At 38.7% G+C, this 21,130-nt stretch overlaps 1 protein-coding gene across 1 annotated transcript in view; it reads right to left on the bottom strand.

Moving 5' to 3' along the window:
• Window positions 1–21,130, bottom strand: part of clybl (citrate lyase beta like) — a 69,645-nt gene that overhangs the window by 18,416 nt on the left and 30,099 nt on the right. The window contains exon 2 of the mRNA XM_067604050.1: window positions 13,472–13,685. Within this exon, the coding sequence (XP_067460151.1) occupies window positions 13,472–13,685 (214 nt within the window). The remainder of the gene's footprint in view (window positions 1–13,471; window positions 13,686–21,130) is intronic.

The raw sequence follows: 21,130 nt of genomic DNA, 5'->3' as shown, positions 1-21,130 counted from the left end.
TTGGAGACACACTGTGTTACCCGTTATCCTGTCAGGGCAGACAACAAGACATAACTAGCAGGGTAGAGAAGGAGGAATTTGTAAATCATGAAATCTGCTTGTCATAGTTGGTCAAAACTGACAGCCTGAGGTGGAAAAACAGCTAGTTTATATGATTATTTATACACTTTAATTAGCCATGACAAGATCTCATTACAGCTCTTCGGTTACAGTTCATTACAAGCTGCACTGGAATGATTTTGGGAAATTAATTCCCCCAAACCATGTATCCATTTTGTACTAAAAATACTACAGGTACTTAATTATCTAGGGCATATAATGAATTTAGTGAATATACATGGCCCTAATAAATATGACTCCCCCTTTTTTTTACAAACTTAGTTTCTCAAATATATAATTGTTGGCGGACTTAATTGTACACTAAATCCTGTCAAAAATCTATAATCTAGAAAAATGCAATAAAAAAGGCAACAACTGGAATCAAAAATATAAAACCAAAAAGGTATTTAGGCTAAGAACTCCTTCTTTGAAAAAACAATTGTTGCTTTTGAGGGTGGCATATAATAAATTATCAGCTTCTAATATCTAATGACTTCATGAAAAATCTTATGACCACAGGGATAAACCTAGTAAATTATTATCATGGCAAATTAAACAGTTATAAACTAAAATATCAATACCATCAATCTCGGATAACAACAATATAACAACAATATAGTAGTAAATCCTACTGAAGTTAATGAGGCATTCAGAAAGTACAAAAGCTACAAAACTTATATAATTGTATAATAATACAGTATAATCGGACTTGCAGGCCCAAAATAGATTTCTGGATAAATTAATCGATTATTCCTGATGAAAACAAAGGTCAGCTTGAGGTGGAACTTAGAGAGGAAGAAACTGGGATGGCAAATGTCTGCACGAAATCTAGAAAATTAGCAGAACCAGATAGGTTCCTGATAGATGTATATAAAAAGTTTTACTTTACTACTGAAACCATTATTAGAAATGTTTCTACAAGGGCTGTAGTCAACCAAAGAAAATCTTGGTCGACTGAAATTGTACATAATCTTCAACTAACAATCGCGGGGTGGGGATTGGATGTAACGGGACAGAGTACACAGTGAACTCAGCAGTCACACATTTCTTCGTTCTCTATTTCTCTGTTTTGTGTCTTCAGGTTAGGCTAACCTATTGTTGCTAACTTTGGAGCTAACCCCCTTCACTTTTCCAGCACTCAGGGAAACAACAGACGTGACTTTTTAGCATTGATTAACTGTTACACCAGAGTCTGTACTGTACATTTACTGCCAGACTGATGGCTTACTGCTAACCTTTTCCTCTGCTCCGCTCGCATCCACCGTCACTTTCCTGCTGCTCACTCTTTCCCACTTGCTACCCAAACATAGTACGCAATGCTGTATTCCTTAATTACGCTACCGATAGTTTCCCAGGCAATGACACAGAGGTAGACTCATGCTGCACAGAGACTCCCAAACGCTATTGATTTCCTAATGAATGGATATTTGGCGTTACTTTTGACATTAAATTTTTTTTTTGGCCTGGCGGAGTTCTTGTTGTTATAATTCTAAGAGAAACACTGATTCAGTAAACGCTCTGTAAACGTTGAGTACAGTTAGACTTAGCAGTCTCCATTAGGTTGGGCGAGTTCAAAGTTCTGAAAACAACCAGGGTGTTTTGAATACACCCTCATTTTCACAGGTAATTTGTTAGTCTGTCCATCCCACCGCAGGAGATAATGGATTAATCCTGGAAGCCTGTTGATGTGGCACTTTTCTCCTTATGAAAGTAACACGGCAATTATTCGACCAATGAGAATTTGGTCAGACGAGAGCATATCAACCAACTAATCGACCAGTCAACCAGCAGACTACAGCCCTAGTTTCTAGAAGCATTTCATAAAATGAATCTCCCTAACTCCATTAGTGGTGCCCTGATTATATTACTGCCAAAATCAGGGAAGCCTAGCAAAAGGTGTGAAGACATGAGGCCAAAAAGTGACAAAAAGACTACGAGATTTACTACCCGATGTAATCCAAAGGGATAAAAACAGATTTATCTTGGGATGTCAAGGATTCCATAAAGTTAGAAGGGTTCTTAATGTTATTCATAGTCTGGAGGAGACTTCCAATAAGGCCATCCTATCATTAGATGCCAAAAAGGCTTTTGAGAGGGTGGAGTGGCCACATCTTGTTAATGTGCTGAATCGGTTTGGATGTGGGAATAGCTTTCAAAAATGTCTTCAGTTAATTTATTTAAATCCTACAGGAGAAATACTAACTAAAATACATCAAAGTCAGTTGCAATCAAAAGAGGATGTCATCAGGGATGCCCTTTATCCCAGTTATTATTTACTTTAGCAACTGAGCTTTTCTTTTGCAATAGAAGTGTATTCCCATGTGGAAATGTCCAGAATAATGGCCAGACAAACAGAACAGACTCTCATTGTATGCTGATGATGTAATTTTATTTCACTTTTGAGTAGAGCTACCCCTGCCTTACTACAGTTAACTGTTATTTTGTGAAATGGATATGGATATGCAATTAACAACACCAAATCCTCTATTCCAAATCCTAACTAACATTTTTGGGAATACAAATTGTGCCAAAATTGGACAATATTTTTTAGGTTAACTTAGAACCCCCAAGGGGAAAAACAAAAAATCACAGAATCAATTAATAGTTGGATACCTCTTCTCATATCTCTGGTTGTCAGAATAAATATCTTAAAGGGGACTTATTATGCTTTTCCTTATTTTCAGTCATATATATAATGTTATAATATTGTATGTCCATGTTAAATGTGGCCAACATGTAAATGTATGTAGAAGTAATCCCTGCTAATAAAAAGTACCGGCCTCAGATTGCTCTGAATGCTCGGTTTCCAACGCTTTTTCTATTTTCTGCCCAAGCCAACGTTGGCTTGTGACGGATATCTTTATATGGTCATCTGCTCTGCTAACATTGTCATAGTCATAGTCTTTTTCCATTGTTTTGGTGATAGTCACGCCAAGCTATGACTTGAGTTAAGCTGGCACGCTGAGTGTTTTTCCATTACACAGCACAGCAAAGTAAAATAAGAGAAACTGAATCTGATTGCTTTAAGTTACCTCAGCCTTTGAATTTATAATCTGATTCTCTGCCAAATTTGATGAACAAGAATGCAAAATAAAAATATTATCATTGTTATCAAGTTCTCCTGACATCTGACTATAATGTAAACACTTGGATGGAAGATTTAGAAATTGATATAACAGCAGAGGACTGGAAATCAGCATGTGCTGAAGCTCATACTCAGTCAGTATGTACTAGACTGATTATTACAGCATGACTGGTTGAAGTGAACATGTGTTACTCCCATAAAATTAAACCAATATAATAATAACATTCCACATTTATGCACTAAATGTACCGAGGTAAAGGGGACATTATTACACTGTATTTGGGAATACAGGAATGTAAAAGTCTTGGGAAGAGGTATTTCTAAAAGTATTCCAATGGATCCTAAGTTTGTTACATTAGTGGAACAAATAATGATATATCTTTGTTTTCTGCATACCAAAAGAATGAATGCACTGTTTTGGAAAAAGACTTGCAGGCCAAGTATTAAAACACTGGCAGATGTCATCAAGTCATCCATTCAAAAAAAATTACATAAAAACAGGATATGTTTGGGGACCATTTGTTGCTTTTGTGTGTGGACCTGTGTATGGTGTATGGACCTGATAGGTGATCAAGAGGAAGTGAGAGGAAATTAAATTGTTATGATAAAAAAGAAGGACACAGGCTGCATTACTGATGGATTTTAAAACTTATTTTGAAGTTGAAGCCTTAAGTAATGATCATTATAAGTGCGAGGGATCCTCATCCTCGCTTCTCTCAGTGAATCCACTAAAATCGCACCACGAGGGGAAAGAAAAAAAATAGACTATGAATAGATCAAGTTCTTAACTGGTTTCTTAGTTTATTAAACCAATTTTGTAAGTAAGAGATGATGACTGAGAAAAATATATTGATTACAGTGATGTTAGAAAGTGAGACAAGATGTACATTTCTCTCCACGTTTTACCTTGAACTGCTGCAGTTTTTATGTTAATCTGACAGCCTTCATTTTAGACATGTGCCGCTTTGAAAGTGATATGGAAATGTTACTACGTCCTACCTAGTAAGATGTTTATTTAGATATGAGACAGACATGTTAATTTGCCATCAGAGTAACATAAAGGGGTGCATGTATGAAAGGGCTAGTATTTTTTACAGATGTTCTGCCTGTTGAATAAAACTAAAAACAAAAAAGTAGTAATGTTCTGGTTCAGCCTGATTCAGACTTAAACATGATAATTTCAGGTTTCCTTGCTAAAGATCTTTCCACTGGCTTCCTGTCTGTAAAAGAATTGATTTTAAAATACTACTGTTGGTTTATGAAGCACTGAATGGTTTAGGGCCAAAATACATTTCTGATCTTCTGCTATGTTATGAACAATCCAGACCTCTCTGATCGTCTGGGACAGGTCTGCGTTCTGTTCCCAGAGTCAAATTAAATATGGAGAAGCAGAGTTCAGTTTTTATGCTCCATATATCTGGAACAAACTCCCAGAAAACTGCAGGTCTGCTGCAACTCTCAATTCTTTTAAATCAAGCTGAAGTCTTTTCTGTTTGCCGCCGCCTTTTATTAAATCAAATTTGAAGCTTTTGATTAATATCTTACACTGCACTGTAACTTTCAATCTCCTGTTTTATCTGTCTTATTCTATTTTAGCTTATTTTTATTTCCAATTTAACTGTTTTTAATTTAATTGTATTTAAATATTTTTATATTGCCTTGTATTGTTTTTACATTCTGTCTTGATGCCTTTTATGTTTTAGGTAAAGCATTTTGAATTGCCTTGTTGTTGAAATGTGCTATACAAATAAACTTGCCTTACCTTGCCTAAAGCACAACTCCCACCTAGGCTGCTAAGTATAGCTACAGACCAGGTGCTTTCTGCTATTATGGGTCAGCACAGCCATAATAAATCAGGTCAATGCATGTGGCAATCTTCCCTCCCCATTTATCTGAAAGCTGTATAATTATTGGTACACCACATATCATCTGCAGCTAAATTTAGTATCTATATAAAGCTTCCACTGTATCTAAACTGGCACCAAAATATACGTCTTATTACCGTAAGGTAGAGTAAGACAGAGTTTGGCACTGTTACACATTACATGAGGAAAACTCTACATATTCCTTAAAAAATCTTCAGTAACTGATTTTAGACTTTTTGCATTTGGCTGGAAATCATTAATCAGGATTTTGTTTAGTAAAATATAACACAATTTGATCATATTGTAACAATATGATTCCACAAGCAGTCAATTCATAATCATATTGAATCAAAAAAAAAGTCTTGGCCCATTCTTTTGAGGATAGATTTATTTCCCAGTTGCCTGGAACTGACTCAACTTGGTGTCTCAATCAATTTATACAACCAAGGCAACAATGAGATGAAGAAGGTGTGAAAAAGAAACAAGTAAACCACAAACATATGTCACATGTAAGACGAGCAACTGCATGAAGACAACAGATAGCCAAGAACAGCGCACTGGGTGGTGGAGACCCAGACTGTGCAAAGCTTTGACTGCAGCTCTGCACATACTGCAGTGATCAAAGCTCAATGTGGCACATCTTTTTGTTAAAAAAATAAAAAAAGGACTATGAGAACACACCAGCTTTGTTTGTGAAATATTGCTGGATTAGGGATGACAAAGCTGAAAGACAATTACCTATTACAGTGGTTCCCACACTGGGGGTCGGGACTCCACTGAGGGATCACAAGATAAATTTGAGGGGTCATGAAATGAGAATAAAATTAAATGAGAATAAACGTAGGGAAACAAATGTAATAATAATAATAATAATAATAATAATAATAATAATAATAATAATAATAATTCTGCTACAAAAGTCAGCTTATATTATTTTTTCTGACTTTGTTTTTAAATATTTGTTTGCTTTTTGTTTATGATATAGATAGATTGATAAATAGATATAAAATCTCCAGGCCCCTAAAAAGTTCCAAAATGAAACAATCTGAGAGGAAAACTTGGTTTAACTGGACACTACCAGGTAGCATATGTAACCTGTAAGGGCTGCAAGTAGACATAGCTTCATTTTAAGAGGTCAGCAAAAAAGGTTGGGAACCACTGACCTATCAGATGTAGTCAAACTAATAGCTCATTCAGTTTTTTTTAAATTTTCTTGTGAAAACACGTTTTTATTAAGTAGATTTACTGAAGTTATGTTATAGTCCTTTTTACACCTTTTATTTTTATATTTCTTACTTGGTGTTATGTATTAAACTGGGGTGTATCTTATTTTTTTATCATTTGTATAACTAACTGATTTGATGAGATTTATATCAACAAATTTATTAACTTTCATTCTTCTCCATCTTCATTTATTTGTTTTTTTACAGTATTACTTGTGTCAGTAGCAGAAATAGACAATTTGAAAATGGTTTCAAATGGCTACCAGAGGGACAGATTTACTTAACTTGCCCTGCCATTTAGACAGATTTAACATTTTTACGAAATGATAGAGATAAAGCATTACTTATTTTTCCCCCTCATGCTCCCACATCTGCTCCATTCCTCTCCTCCGCCTTTCATTTTTTCCTCTTCTCGTTCCCTTCTCCATCATCACTCCTCCTACTGGGGTTACTCTCCAAGTGTTGGGTGCGTTGCGCAGCCCACGTAGCACAGAGCGGTGCGGGCTCTGGCTCTGCCAGTGAAAACACAAGAGTGTAACAGGATAATGAGAGAGGGAGAGAGGACCTCTGTGTTCTCTATGTCTCAGCATTTTCCAGTCCCTCGCCCGGCCTCAATCCTCGCCTCGCCCTTAACCCACGGTATCTGGAGACGCTGCACAAGTGAGCATTTCAAAAAGAAAATTAAAAGACCAGAGAAAGTTCAAATGAAATCACTGATTACCTTCTATATCTAAAAAGATACATATGAAAAAAATGTTTAAAAACCTTCACTCTCCCTCTCTATGTCACGCCCTCTCCATACCTAAGCAACGAATGCTAATCACCGCACTGTCATCACTCTCCTATGCACCCTGACCTCTCGTTCGCCTATCATGCCCTCCCAGAGGACTCCAATCGATACCTGACACATGACACTTAACACACACATACACAGACGCTGTGACAGACAGTAAGGTTTGGAATGGAGGGTGTTTCTGATCTAGTTGGGACAGGGTCTATTTACTGGCTGAGCAGCTCACATCTCGTTGGTGAGTCTTGGCAGCCTGACTGGGAGTTTCTCTCATGTCTCCTGGGTGCTTTGAGGTGTTGAGCACACAAGTATACACACACACACACACACAAGCACATGTATACCCATGGATGTAAATACACGCACATACTTACACACACACTAAATACGAATGCTCAGTATTCATAATTCAACTGGCTAACATTATTTCCCAGGAGCTCTTTCTGTCAAGAGTTTAGTCATTTGAATCCACTTAAATGGAGAGCAGATCTTTCAGTGTCCTCTGGAATAACACAATGAGCATTGAACTGAGGTCATGTATCAGTTAACAGTTGGCTGCATAATTTATGTAAAGTTGAAAATCTCTGGTGTCAGACACAGTTCATGCATAGACCATAGCTCATATATTGACTGCATTACAACCAGGAAAAGGTAATAGACCGTAATAATGTCACCCACTCAACAATGTGCCATCTAATCTGCTCTCAGCTGCTCTCACTGCAACCAGAAAAGGTCTATCTCTGGACCAGTGGTTTTAATAGTGTTAGCAGGGGAAGGAGGATGAAAAAAAAGGAAAAGGAGAAAAATTTGGTACATGACACCTGTACCTTATTATGAACTTCAGAACTACAGCTCGACAATACCTTTACGAAATTTACATTTAATTTTTGTCAAGATTGTGACAGGTAGGTGTTGATTCAGTTCTCTGCTAATTCCTCAGGCTGTAGTTTGTCTTGCCATATTGCATTGCATTATATTCTTTGGTGTTCTGTGGTCTAATACTACCGCTTTATGTGCAATGAGAAAGAGCATTGGTAGTGTAGTAATTAGGTTTATGTTCAGTATGTTCTGTAATTTTCAGTATACATATTGTTACAGGCACCAGTTATAAAACTTTTAATGGAAAAGTATCTGAAAAAGTACCTTAAAAATTTAATTTTATGGTATAGCATGTGTAATCGCTCACTAACTGTCTAATCATTACTCTAAGATATAATTCCTGTAATTCTGCTAACAAAAACCATCCAGGCCAAAACCAAGTTTTCACAAGCTGCATCAATTAAACATGGCAAAATCAAGCATGTTTGGTGGTTGTAATTACACCCATGTACTCATAAAACTGTAAAATCCAGGAACAACTGGTTTCTGGCTTGCACATGGGTTCCATAAAAGCTACTTAGGGGTTGATCACTATCAAGAGAAGTTAAGATGAAAAAATAGTGAATTAACTCATTTAAGTATATCAAGTTGTCTTGGTTCAATAATATAATGATAGTAAACAGAATATTTCAAAATTCAGGAGAAAAAAAGAAACACCACAGGTCCTCTGTCATACTTGAGTGATGTACAGTGGGCACTTTCTGCCGGCTGTAACGAGTTGTGTATGCACTTGCGTGTTTGTGTATTTGTGTCTATCTGTGTGTACATGTGTCTACATGTGCACACTTGCGTGTGTGTGTGCATATTTGTGTTCTGCATGTCTTGTGGGCTTGTGTGCATTTGCAAGCGCGTGCTAGTGTGTGAGAGGTGCTCCCCGCCGTGTCGGCCGCGCCACCATGCCATCTGGAGAGGAAATCGAGTGTGAAGTACAGTATAGTTTGGGACCAAGCTCCGTGGCAGCGGCTCAGCAGTTAGTTCATTAGTTCCAAACTTCCAGGGATTAGGAGAGAATCTCTACGGCAGGGAGGCAGGGGGGAGTCAGGGAGGATGGAGGGACCCATGTGGGGAAAAGAGAGAGAAAAGAGAGAGAGAAGCACCAGTAATACTGGACGATAGGGCACTAAGATACAGGGAAAGAACATGTGAGAGAGAGATAAACAATCTTAACCCTGAGGACCCTGGAGAGGGGAGAGGAGCGAGAGAGAGAGACAATGAAAGAACAAGACGGCGAGGGAGAGATGAGGAGAGAGGACAGGTGTAGCCGTCAGTTCCGCTCCGGGGTTTCAACCTGCCCTCCCTCTTCCTCCACCCCACTGATCATACAGATATGATGATATGTGTAAGAGTGTTAGAGCAGTCAGCCTTGTCTTCCCTCCCCTCTCTCCTCCTCCTTCTCTCCCCTATGGGTCCATGGTGACAGTTAGCAAGCTCTGGGTGGCTTCTACCCTTTACTCCCTCTCTCATCTCCTTGCTTTTTAAGCAGCCAGCATTACTGCCAAGATGCAGGGCAGACATTTTTTGGAGTCAAAGTGGCAGGCAATTAAAGCAGGCACTCCCGGATTTCAATTTTCAAGGGGAGGGGGCACACTGACCTTCTTAGTGTACCTTTTTGTCATGAATATCCTTCCCTGTTTTAAGGTGAAGGTGACAGATTATGAAAAGAATACATTAATGAACACATAATAGGAGGATATTTGGCCAGTAGCCCCATTTAAGGCCTACTCATGCATACCCGGTAACTAACCTTGCATTTCACCTAACCCATTGTTGCCTTCATCAAAACAGTGGTTGAGGATGGCATTTAGTGAGCTCAGTCCCTGCTTTGCTCCCATTCTCTCTCTAGAAAGCACCAGACATACATTACAAGACCACTGTTGAGGCCTGGCATTTCTTGGCAAGCACGCAGTGTCAACTGTGCGGTTGTCATGGTGAATATAAACGCAGCTACAGTATACACTGTAGAAATTGTCAGAGCAAACATACTCACAATGTATCCATCTATTTACAATTCAGTTTGTTCCAAAAGATCTTAATCTGGCATATTAAAAGAAAGGCTGGGAGTTATATGTTTGACAAATATTATGGGGGATGTTTACAAAGCCTACTGCATATGCTGTGCCATCACAAGTTTTAAATTAGGATGGTATTTACTAAAAAGTACAGATGTAAATGTGTCTAGCCGCAGTCCATCTGACCTGCATAAAATGCCAATATTTAAGATTGGATGTTTAAGACATGTTTTGCACATGTCTAGAATGTAATAGAATGCCAACTAAAGTGTCCTCTGCTGCTGAATTTGAAATACTGGTTGACAGGAAACCACTTTTGGGACTGCAATTGTGCATTCTTCCCCACAACAGTAAGTGACTATTGGTTGAATAACCTAATGCTGTCAGCTCAACAAAAGATCAACGTCCTGGAGTTATGAAAAATACACTGTGGGAGAAGAAAACTTAAAACTTAAAACTCCTTTGGCTAGATTATTGCTGTAAACCGATTCTAAAAAAAACACCTAAAAGGCCTGTTTGAAGAGTAAAATAATACCAGGCTGACAAACAATGTTTCACTGCCCTGTCTGGTGGTGTGGTTGACAGCAGTCAGAATTGTTCTCTGTGGCTGCGCTCCATTTGGCCATGCAGGCATGCCGCTTGTTACACAGCAGCAAGGGCGGAGAAACCCACTTAAATAGCGTGCAGGCGACGTTTGAGGCGGCGGGTCTGATGTCGAATTTCTATCAGCTGATAATCAAACAGAGGCAGGTGGTATGCTGTGATAAACTTTAATTTCATCTTTTAACAGCTTGTTAGTGTCAGGAAAGACACTACAGTACTTTTTTATTTGGACTCTTTTTCATTAGTCTGCATTATTTATAATTCTGTATGTGCCCCACAGAGCCATCAATTCAGGTCAGCATAAGAGGCATGCCGTTTTGTGTGCCGCATTCAAATGGAGTGGAAAACATACCCAACAGTCACATCACAGTGTACTGACACACTCTGGAGTACACTTTTACTCACTCAAGCAAGATGAGAAGTTAAACCACTGGTGGTCAGCAAAAGATTTTTTAGGGTTTTTAAGTTGCTCTTTAAAAAGTATATTATTAAAGAGCAATAAGTAGCTGTTTCCATCATGCAGTTTTGCACTTGACGGGACCTGCTGTGAGTGATTAAAAGTTCAAATAAAAACAGGAGGCAAGGGAAACAGAAGTATAAAAACATGACAAATAAGAGACTGTTGCATTTCTGTGCTTTTGTCTTGTTGTGATGCTGAACAGAAAGCTCCTCTAAAGGCAACTTATATGCATCTCTTAATTCTTTTCTGCTTTCATTAAAGTGTTATCATCTGAAATGTTACTGAAGACGGAACTAAGTCGTTGTGACACTCACTCTCTCTCTCTGTGTGTGTGATAAAACAAAGCTGCAGATTTTACACCTTCTTAGAAATTTAATTCCCACATTTTGCGTCTCTAAATTGTAACGGTTTAAAACACATATTGCGTGACTCCAAACAAAACAATTTTTAGCAATAGCATTTTTTTCCATTTTACTCGTACAAAACCTTGGTGTGGCTCTTTAGTAAATATGGACAAATGTAATTTGAGTGTTCAGATATATCAAAAGTAAGAATACTGACAAAGTGAAAAAATCATTATGGCAAATTGATTTCAAAACATGGAAATTATTATCCAAAACAAACATCTTAGCGGTACTCCTGGCAGCACACACAAACACATACACACACACTTACATTTACTTCTATCTTTGTGAGGACCCTTTTGACGTACTGCATTCCCTAGCCCTTAACCCTTATCTTAATCATCACAGCCAAATGCCTAACCACAACTCATACCCTAAACTGAACCTAAACCCAATTCTTACCTTTCTCTTAAAACAAAATCTGAACCCTAAAACAGTCCTGTGAAGGTCTCTCCATAAGTGAGGACCAGCCAAAATGTTCTCACTTTCCTAATACTCAACATGGACCTCACAAAGATAGACATACAAGTCAAACACACACACACAAACCAGAAGCACTGTTTATCCAACAGGAAAAAATATCTTAAGGGAAGGTTTAAGTACACAACAACCCCCATGGATTTCCAATTGCCACAGTGGAAAAAGAAGCTGAGAGTGTGGGAAATGAAGAAAGTGTGCCAGTAGGACAGGAGCATTTTGTTATTGAGTAAATAACAAATTTTTATATTACACAGTATGACCTAGCGAACACATAATAGGTTACAGGATTTCTGCACATTGTGTTAGACTCTTCTAAGGCTAACATGGACCTACAGTGTAGAAAAATTACTATAATCTGTACTGATGCCATGATTTGTACTGTGTAGTGCTGATCAGAGAAGGGAAAAGTAATTGGCTTATTAGGCAGGGAACTATTGAAGTACAATAGTGCTAGCGGTAGCGGAAGAAGTAGTGCTAAGCCTGCTGAGAGACATTACTCTGCATGTTAGGGGAAAAGAACTGCCCTGTAGCTAATGTCATTTTCCCCTTTATTTTTGCCAGTACATACCAGGGCCTAATGCTTTCTTTTTACAGGTATAATCCGTCAGCTAATTGCTAACAGAGAAAAGACCTTTGAGAGTAAAGAGACAGAAAAAAAAAAAAAAAAAATCACATTCAAAATTTACAGTCGTTTCCTGCAAATTCAGACAAAGTCAGGAATAATGTCTTCTGTTTTATGTGAAATGAGTGGGTTGGTGTAAGGAAATAGGTGGGTTGAGGCAGGATACTTTTGTTGAAATCAGATAGAGACATGGACCTGTCACATGCTGACAGCTCAAGAGTCAAGAGTCTGAATTCTTCTCAAGCCTGAATGGCCGCATTCCTCTCCACATTTCCCCTCTAAAACATAATAAAGACAGAAGCTCTGACATCCACCAACTCCATCGCAGGGTCACATTTTTAACCTGTCAGTCACACAGGCCATCATCGTATTGTCTTTGTCTACTACAGGAACAGCCTCCAGCCATATCAATCATCTTTATTATCATGACTTAAAAACCTTTGTTAGTTAACTTTTTTACCCGGGCCCCTCTTTATCCCACTCTCCAATCACAATTTCATGGGCAGTTCAGCAGGGCCAATGGGGAGGTCGTGTGGGCGGGAGGAGAATGCTTTTAACCTGCTGCATCTGGTGCTTTCCCGCTGTTCGCCCAGTGGGACATGGTCACCTTGTTTTAAAGGACTCTGATAGGGGGGCACCACTGCCTTTATACCATCATAATAGGGTGAAATGTGCTTGTTTTAAACATCTCACTTAGGTAGTTTTCCTTTCAGTGATTAAGACCGAGCACCTGTCTGAAGGAGGGAGACAGAATGAATATCATTCAGGATCACACTGCAGTGCATGCGTGTTTGTGTGCTCCTACCATACGAAGCTGCATTTCATTCATACATGTGCATCTCTGTATTTTATTTTGTATATATATATATATATATATATTTACACACACACACATACATACAGTTATACATATACACATATACACATACACAAACACTATATACCTACATACCTTTTTGCTGAGGGCTACACCATCCTCACAGTCCAAGACAGCACAGTCGACATCCAGTGAAGCTAGTTTCCTCAATTTTCGCTCATCATTGCCAGGGCAGTAGAGAACTGCCCTGCGGGGTATGTAGCGCAGCGAGGGGCCTGCAGAGTGATGGTGATGACGCCATCCCTTGGTATACAACTGCCAGGCTGCAGGCAGGAGCCAACCGCTCTCACTGTCAGCAGAAACATATACAAACATAAGCACAGACACATATACGGTGTTTGTGTATGCTACACAAATACACAAAACACTCAGGCAGGAGCACTATGTATGCACAAATACATGTCTTTGTTGCATATATTACTTATGAGCTCACACAGTATCAATACAGGGCTAAGGGCAATGAATAATTTAAGGTTGTTGCTGAATTCATCTTCATAATATCTACAGTGTTTATATCATACATGAAGATCCAGGAGGAGGCCACTCAATACAGACTACAGTGAAAGTCTGGAAATGTTTCATTTGGGAGTTCTGTTTGCCCTTCAGCTGTTCATTGAAAGGGATGAGAGACGATGACCTGTGCTTTAGCTTTCTTTGTTGAGAACAAACTCACCCAAACACTGAGCCACTCATATGCTAATGTAGCCACACTGCTGAATATCTGGGCAGGGCAGAAAATGAATGAGTAGGGGTGTCAGTTGGAGCTGAGTCATAGAAAAATGGAAGCTTGAGATGTGTTAATGTTTTGTTAAAAACCAAACTCGGTTTTTGTATAACTGCTAAGAAGGTGCAAAACTTTCATTATTGGCAACCCTACTCTTTCAGTTACAGTACATAATGACAAGTGGATACATACAGGGGTAAATGATGAGAACAACATATTGCAATATTTTAAGATGTTATTGTAATTTTCTGTATTGGTAACATTTATTGAAAATAAGTAGAAAATAAAGACTCAAATAAATTGCAGAAGGAATGTGGTGTGAATGCTGGCAGCTGCAGCAGCTGCAAGGACTGTTGCCAGAAAGGTAAATGTTTGCATGGTAAATGAAAAAATATTGTGACTGTGTATTGAAAACGTACACAGTGGACACAACGTATACCATTTCATTATCAAATTATACAAATTACAGAGCATTTTCACCACTGGATTGTGGTGTATAACATACAGTGTAAAAGACTAATTATTGGTGTCATGTATTCTAATGTAATTAACAAAGCATCTACAAAATCAACAAATTACATCTTAATTAAGAGATAATATTGTTATCCTTAAATCACAGAACCATGAACATGGTCAGACAAAAAAGGTCATTCTGATAAAATGTCAGAAATTGGAAATATGTATTACTCTCTGTTGCACCACTTAAAAGCAAGAAACAAGTTTTTGAGCATACATTGTCCCGAGACAGTGAGTTCTGATGTTTTGTATTTTGGATGTTTCTTTATTATTTAGCAGTTATTAGTGGTTGTGCTTGGTGACTACCAGGTTGTTTCTGTGGTGTTCAGTGGTCACCTACAAGCTGCTAACAATGCCATTCTGTCATCCATCTCCCACTCTCATCTCTTGGCTTAATAGATATTCACAATTTCACATGTTGACTCATAATTGTTACATGACTGTCACAAGATTGCCATTTGACCTTAGCGACCATAAACGTCTGTCACGTGTCCCACTGAAGCCACTACTATACATCTGGAGCCTATGAAGATCTAATACAAGGTTGTGCCAATTTACATAGAACTCAAAATACAATGCATAACCACCGGACACGTTGCTATACTGATCATCGTGCTTACCTACAAGCTGAGGTATGATTGTTATAATTGTCATGTGACTGCAATGTGAACGAAATGACTGTCAACAAATGTAATATCCTTCCACCTCCAGCGTGAAGGAGCTTTTCAGGAATCCTGCTGCAGTTCACATAGATAAATGGCAGCATTTATATAGTGCTTTCTCCCAAAGCACTTTACAATTTTGTCGCTCATTCACCCGTTCACACATACACACACACACACACCAATGGCAGCAAGCTATCATGCAAGGTGCTGGTCTGACCATCAGGAGCAATTCAGTGTTCAGTGTGTTGCCCAAGGACACTTCCACATGTGGACAGAAGGAGTCACACAACAGCTGACCCCGTGATTAGTGGATGACCCGCTCTACCTCCTGAGCAACACCTCTACAAAACTCAATGTTGTTCGGAGATTCAGCACCAAAAGTGTCTGGACTCCATCAGGTCGAAACATGTATCACAAGGTGCTGACCCAAATATTTCATGCCAGGATGTAATTCTAAAAAATCACTTCTTTGTCCAAAAATACCTTCTTTTGATTAATAACTCTGCACGCTTTTCTTACATTAGTTGTAATGCTTATACATGCAGTGAAAGTGTCTGAAGTAAAGAGGTGAAATACATCAGTGTACATTTTGAGTGCTCCTCTCAAATGCTCTACAGCGTCTTAGCTCTTCAGAGGACGCGTCTTACAAGTTTGGCAAAAACATGTAACAAACAATTTTTTTTGGTAGCTATTTTATTTTTAGAAGCTTTTTAATTTTTCATGCAGCACTCACTGAGCGACTGTGTGCCGCAGCAAAATGAAGGTGAAAACACACATCATGTTGTTCATGTTTTACAGCTTAACAACATAGAAATATAAATGATTTATACAAGATGCCACACGGTGAAATGCCACGTTTACAAATTGTTGACATGCTCATCATCACATCTCCCTGCTCTATATGATGCACACTCAAATGTGTCAAGGGTTAACAGACAAAGTCACAAACACATACAGTGATACTGGCTTGTGTTCCCCCTCCCATCCACACACACACACGCACACGGAAACTGTGCACACTGATAATCACACACGTCTTAATGACTTGTTATGTCAATCTGGCCTCTGAAACGATTGGCCCTAATGAATAGCTAAATGTTTAGGATCAGATATATATCTAATTACAGCTTCTCAAACCACTACCTCTTGCTGGGTATCACAAGCCCTCCAAGGGATCTTATTGGTAGATAGTGTCCTTAGACAAAGGACACTAAGACAAAGAAAGGAAGGGGGTGGGGGGGGTATACCTTCTGGTAAAAAAAAAAAAAGAAGGTTGAATTATTTGCTTTTCTTGTCTTTTGCTCTCTAAGGGAGCTAAAGTCACTTCAATAGCTACTTAATCCTGTCAACTACGCTTCCACATGCCCTCCAGTCCCAATCAGGTCTAATCTGCACTGAGATGTTGCTGTTGTAGCAGGTAGTTACCAACCAATTGAGGTTGCTTCCTGCATTTTAGTGCTTGAAGATACATAACCTTTTTGGACTGGGAACAGTTCTCACAAAAGGGGAGAAAATATGGTGAATATGGAGGCAGTCATAGCGCTCTGCCATGCAAATTGTAGACAAGTGAAAACGGGGAGAGCTCACAGTCATTTCAGGGACAGAAAGCTACAGGGCCCAATTTGATGGGGAAGAGCAGAAAGGAAAGCAAACAGCAAATTAGAAAGGAAAATAGCGGGTGAGAGGATGGAGGTGGGAGTGCTAAGTGGTAAGGGGCAAGAGGGGGCTGTTGAGACCTAAATGAAATCAGTCTATTCTGTGCATACTGCTCAGGGGGAAATGTTAAAAAGTGCAGTTAAGAGTACCTACTTAAAAGGCAAATATATTATAATAAGTAGAGCACAAAAAGATGGTGGCTGTAATTTAAGAATAGGTTTCATTAAAAAGGAAGGAAATTGAGAATGGGGAGAGGGAGTGGAGGTGCTTTGATGTTGGCTAGAGACAAGACACTAGAAGCAGAGGTCAATAACAGACCAAAATCAGCATATCTCTACATTAATTTAATCATTCCTTCTATAGCCCTAGGGAGGTCTCATTTTACAGTAAACTGGCAACTAAAGCCCTTTTCAGACATGGAATATATAACACTGTTGGCTTCATCTGTCTCTTAAAGTCTTTTTGTCGTTCAGGCATCAGTGTCTTCTACGTTAATGTTCCTTACGGCCATATTCAGACATGACAGGACATTTTCATTAAGAGCTGCTTGCTCGCGCGATATTTGGCACCTGGTGCAAGAGGGAGCAGAGAGAGAAAGCAGCTGTGAATTAGAAATGTTATAATTGGATGGTTTTTTTGTTCTTTCCAGGCTGAATCATTGATGGATTCTAAAACTTATTTGGCGTTGAAGCCGTAACTAATGAACATTGTGAGCATGAGGCACACTCGTCACCACTTCTCACACTTACACATTTTTTGCATTGATTTCATCATTTAATGTTATTCGATTGTAACTGCTAAAATCCAACAGTGCACAAGCATTGAATGACAGGACATTAAGTTGGGACTCTCATTTATTTAATTAAGTTTTTTGCTGAAAATTAATTTATTCCGAATGCATGCCAACTGCGTGGATGAAAACTGGAAAACATAGGGAGAGCGCGTTGGTCTGATTAGTATCATGGGGGGTAAAAGGGTTAACTTTTTTGCCCTGGACGCACCACGAGTGGAAAAGTTATATTGACTGATGTTATATGAGAAGAATCTCAACAGTTTAAAATAGTCTCTTTCATTCTGTTTTATGTTTTATAAAACTGATGTTATGTTCTTTGTGCATAACAGATGATGACTGATAAATCATTCATCACAGTGATCTTAGAAGGCAGAACAAGAAGCACATTTCTCTATCTCACTGTACATGTTTTACCTTGTACTGATGTGGCCTTTATGTTAAAATATTTCCATATTACACAAAAAGATTACCAGTACAGTAACAGGATACAGCTGATACAGGTGTAAATAAAATAATATAAAAGATAAAGCAAATGAAAAAGGTAAAATCCTTAGTTGGAATTAGTCTGACACCTTGAAACCTCAATGTCAATGAAGCATATTGCTGTATTCCAGTGTCCATTTGAAAAATAAATAAAATATTGAAACTAGTGGCTGATATTAAACATTTCAATATTCCCATAAAAACCCAAAGGAGCTGCTCATAACAGCAGGAAGTCATAAACATCACTGACAGATGTGAGCAACTAGTGGATACCAAAGCATCATCCATACACTACATGCAATCTAGATTATTTTTAACACCATCCCACATCTGGTCAACATTTTCTCATTATTAGATCACTATATACTTGTGTTCTATATATTTAACAGTCCCCAAAGTACCATATGCACCTACGTTACCATTTGCTTTACCTCTCCTCGCTTTTTCTTTCTTTTTACATGAAAGGTTATGATAACATAGGGCTGTGTGGCTATATTAGTAGCTGTAAAGTGGTGGGCCCTGGCCACAGTGACTACATTTACTGGTCTGAGATCAGAGGTAAGTGTGTGTTTGTGGGTTTATATGGTGCTGGACGGGGCTGGTTCTCATTAGCACAGAGGCAGCGGCAGACCCAAGCCTAGTGGCACTAAGAGGGGGAGAAAGAGGGGAGGATAGGGTAGGTGGAATGTGGTGAGCGGTTGGTGAGCTTTGTGTTAGACTAGACATGGGCCTCCTTGAGACATAGTTTTCCAGACCCAACAGTACAGTATGTCATATACTAAACTGGCTGGGCATGCTGGCTAAGTAATGACTGTCTTCACCAGCCAAAAATCATTGTTCTTATAAACTTTCAGGCTCCTCTGTGTTGCTCTTTTCCATGCTGGCTGAGCTGTATTTTACATGTAGATGTCTGTCTGTCTTTTCCCAACACCAGAGAGTATCTTGGACAAAGCAGTTCACTGGTATAGAGCCATCAACTGATCTTCAATCCATCAGAACAGCCTCTGATGATCTGACACTCACTGGCAGTGTCTCTGTAGTGTCTAACTACAATAAATCCACCTTGAACCACATATCCTTGAACTGCACATCTTATCTGCACCACGCTCAGACAACAGATGTACACTTTCACCATATTCAGCTCCTGTATTCCCCAAGTTCCAATTCCTTATCTCTGAAATCCCCTGTCATGTAATCCAGACAAGTGCACAAATATTTCAGCAGGTAATAGCGTGTCACTAAGAAATGTCAAACTATAAGGATCTGGAATTCCACACATATACTGAACTGTGTAAAAATAATTGTGTGCGTCCTTTTTCAGGTGATGTATCTGACATTTGGGGGTTTTATGAACATGTAAGTGTATCACAGTTCATCACAGGGGTCTTTGCTCATTTTTGGTAGTTCATAGGTTTACACCAGTTTTGGCCACCAGTGGTGATACGGGATGCAAACCTCTAAATGTCAGGCATAAATGTGTTATGATGAACAGACTTGTGAATATGAACAGCAGCTCACTACATCTTTACGTTGGCACATTTTACATGGACATCCCTGGATTAGTGAGGTGAAATCTACATTTTGCATAATTAATTTACTTCTTATTTTTCAAAATGGGTTGTAATATTCATGATTCCCAGCACAAATTGTTCCTAGTGTATAAAGGAAAGACAGCATGTTCATGTTTGATGTAAACCTAAATCACAAACATATTGTATCATGAGGAACAACTACATTGTAAATCCTTATGTAAAGCAGAATTGAACCAAAAGTCAAAAATCTCTGTGTGCAAAATAACGTTCAGTTACATTATCATTGGCTATAGACACAGACAGGTTTAATGGTCTCGCCGAAGAGGAAAGTCTTTGTTATGTGATTTAGGTGAGATTGAGGATGAAGCCCTTTTCATGTTTTATTGCTCATTACATGTTGGCTTAAGGGCTAAACTTTTGTTCTGAAATGCCCTTCATTTGTGGTGGTTTATTCTAGTTGGATGATTATAAAAACCTTTTTTGTGTCAGGTTTTATTTGATGAGTCTAAGAAGAAGACAAAGTTTACAATGTAATGTTATATGCAAGATGTTTCATCAATTGTTTCACCAATGCAACTGTATTTCTGGTGTTTTTAAGATCATGTGGTCTGGGCATTTTATGTGCCTAACTTCCAAAGACTAGGGCTCTTTAGCTGCAGCGTACACATGCATAGAAAAAGGATAAGATTTTAATAAATATTCAATTTGTTATCAAATCAGTGACATAATATCTAGCCATTGTTGATTGCAGTCTGGCTGTCCATATTCTGTAGTATTCCTGCAGCAATTGTTTCATTATCACAACGTGATGATCACTGTTTCCTGTAACTCTACTGGCCTCCACCTGGCAGCATAATAGCCTAATTCAGGTGGTAATATTCATCCTACCACATGAATTATAGCAGATAACAAGAGGCCCACTCCAAAACAGACCCTGACAACAGCCTCCCTCTCAATATGTAGATTTCCACAATTATCTCCAGCATGGTGGTGCAGGCAGAAGCTGTGTCTAAAATGCACAAAATTAAAGATCTGTGTTTCTACCCCCACAATAATCATCTACTTCTTAATATGCAAACTACATTCTGAGGTCTGTAGTGCTTAAGATTCCAGATTAAATTTGGTGAAAATAAAGATGGGGGAAAAAAAGAGTAAGGAGGAAATCGGTGTTGCTGAAGCATAAACAGACCCTCTGTCTGCAGAAAGCAGTCAGCGGGTGGGAAATAAAATGGTCAAAAAGTCATCAATATTTACCTAGCTTCATGTCCACCTGTCTGTCTGACGCTTTTTTTTTTTTTTTAGAATGAACTAGACATACCACCTCGCAGTTGTGTGCCTCCACCAACCAGTCAAGTTAAAGTTTAC

This window comes from Thunnus thynnus, chromosome 11 (assembly GCF_963924715.1).
Source record: "Thunnus thynnus chromosome 11, fThuThy2.1, whole genome shotgun sequence".
In the NCBI taxonomy this organism is placed as follows: Eukaryota; Metazoa; Chordata; class Actinopteri; order Scombriformes; family Scombridae; genus Thunnus; species Thunnus thynnus.
The sequence above is the reverse complement of the archived record's forward strand: the minus strand, read 5'-3'. Positions and strand labels throughout refer to the sequence as shown.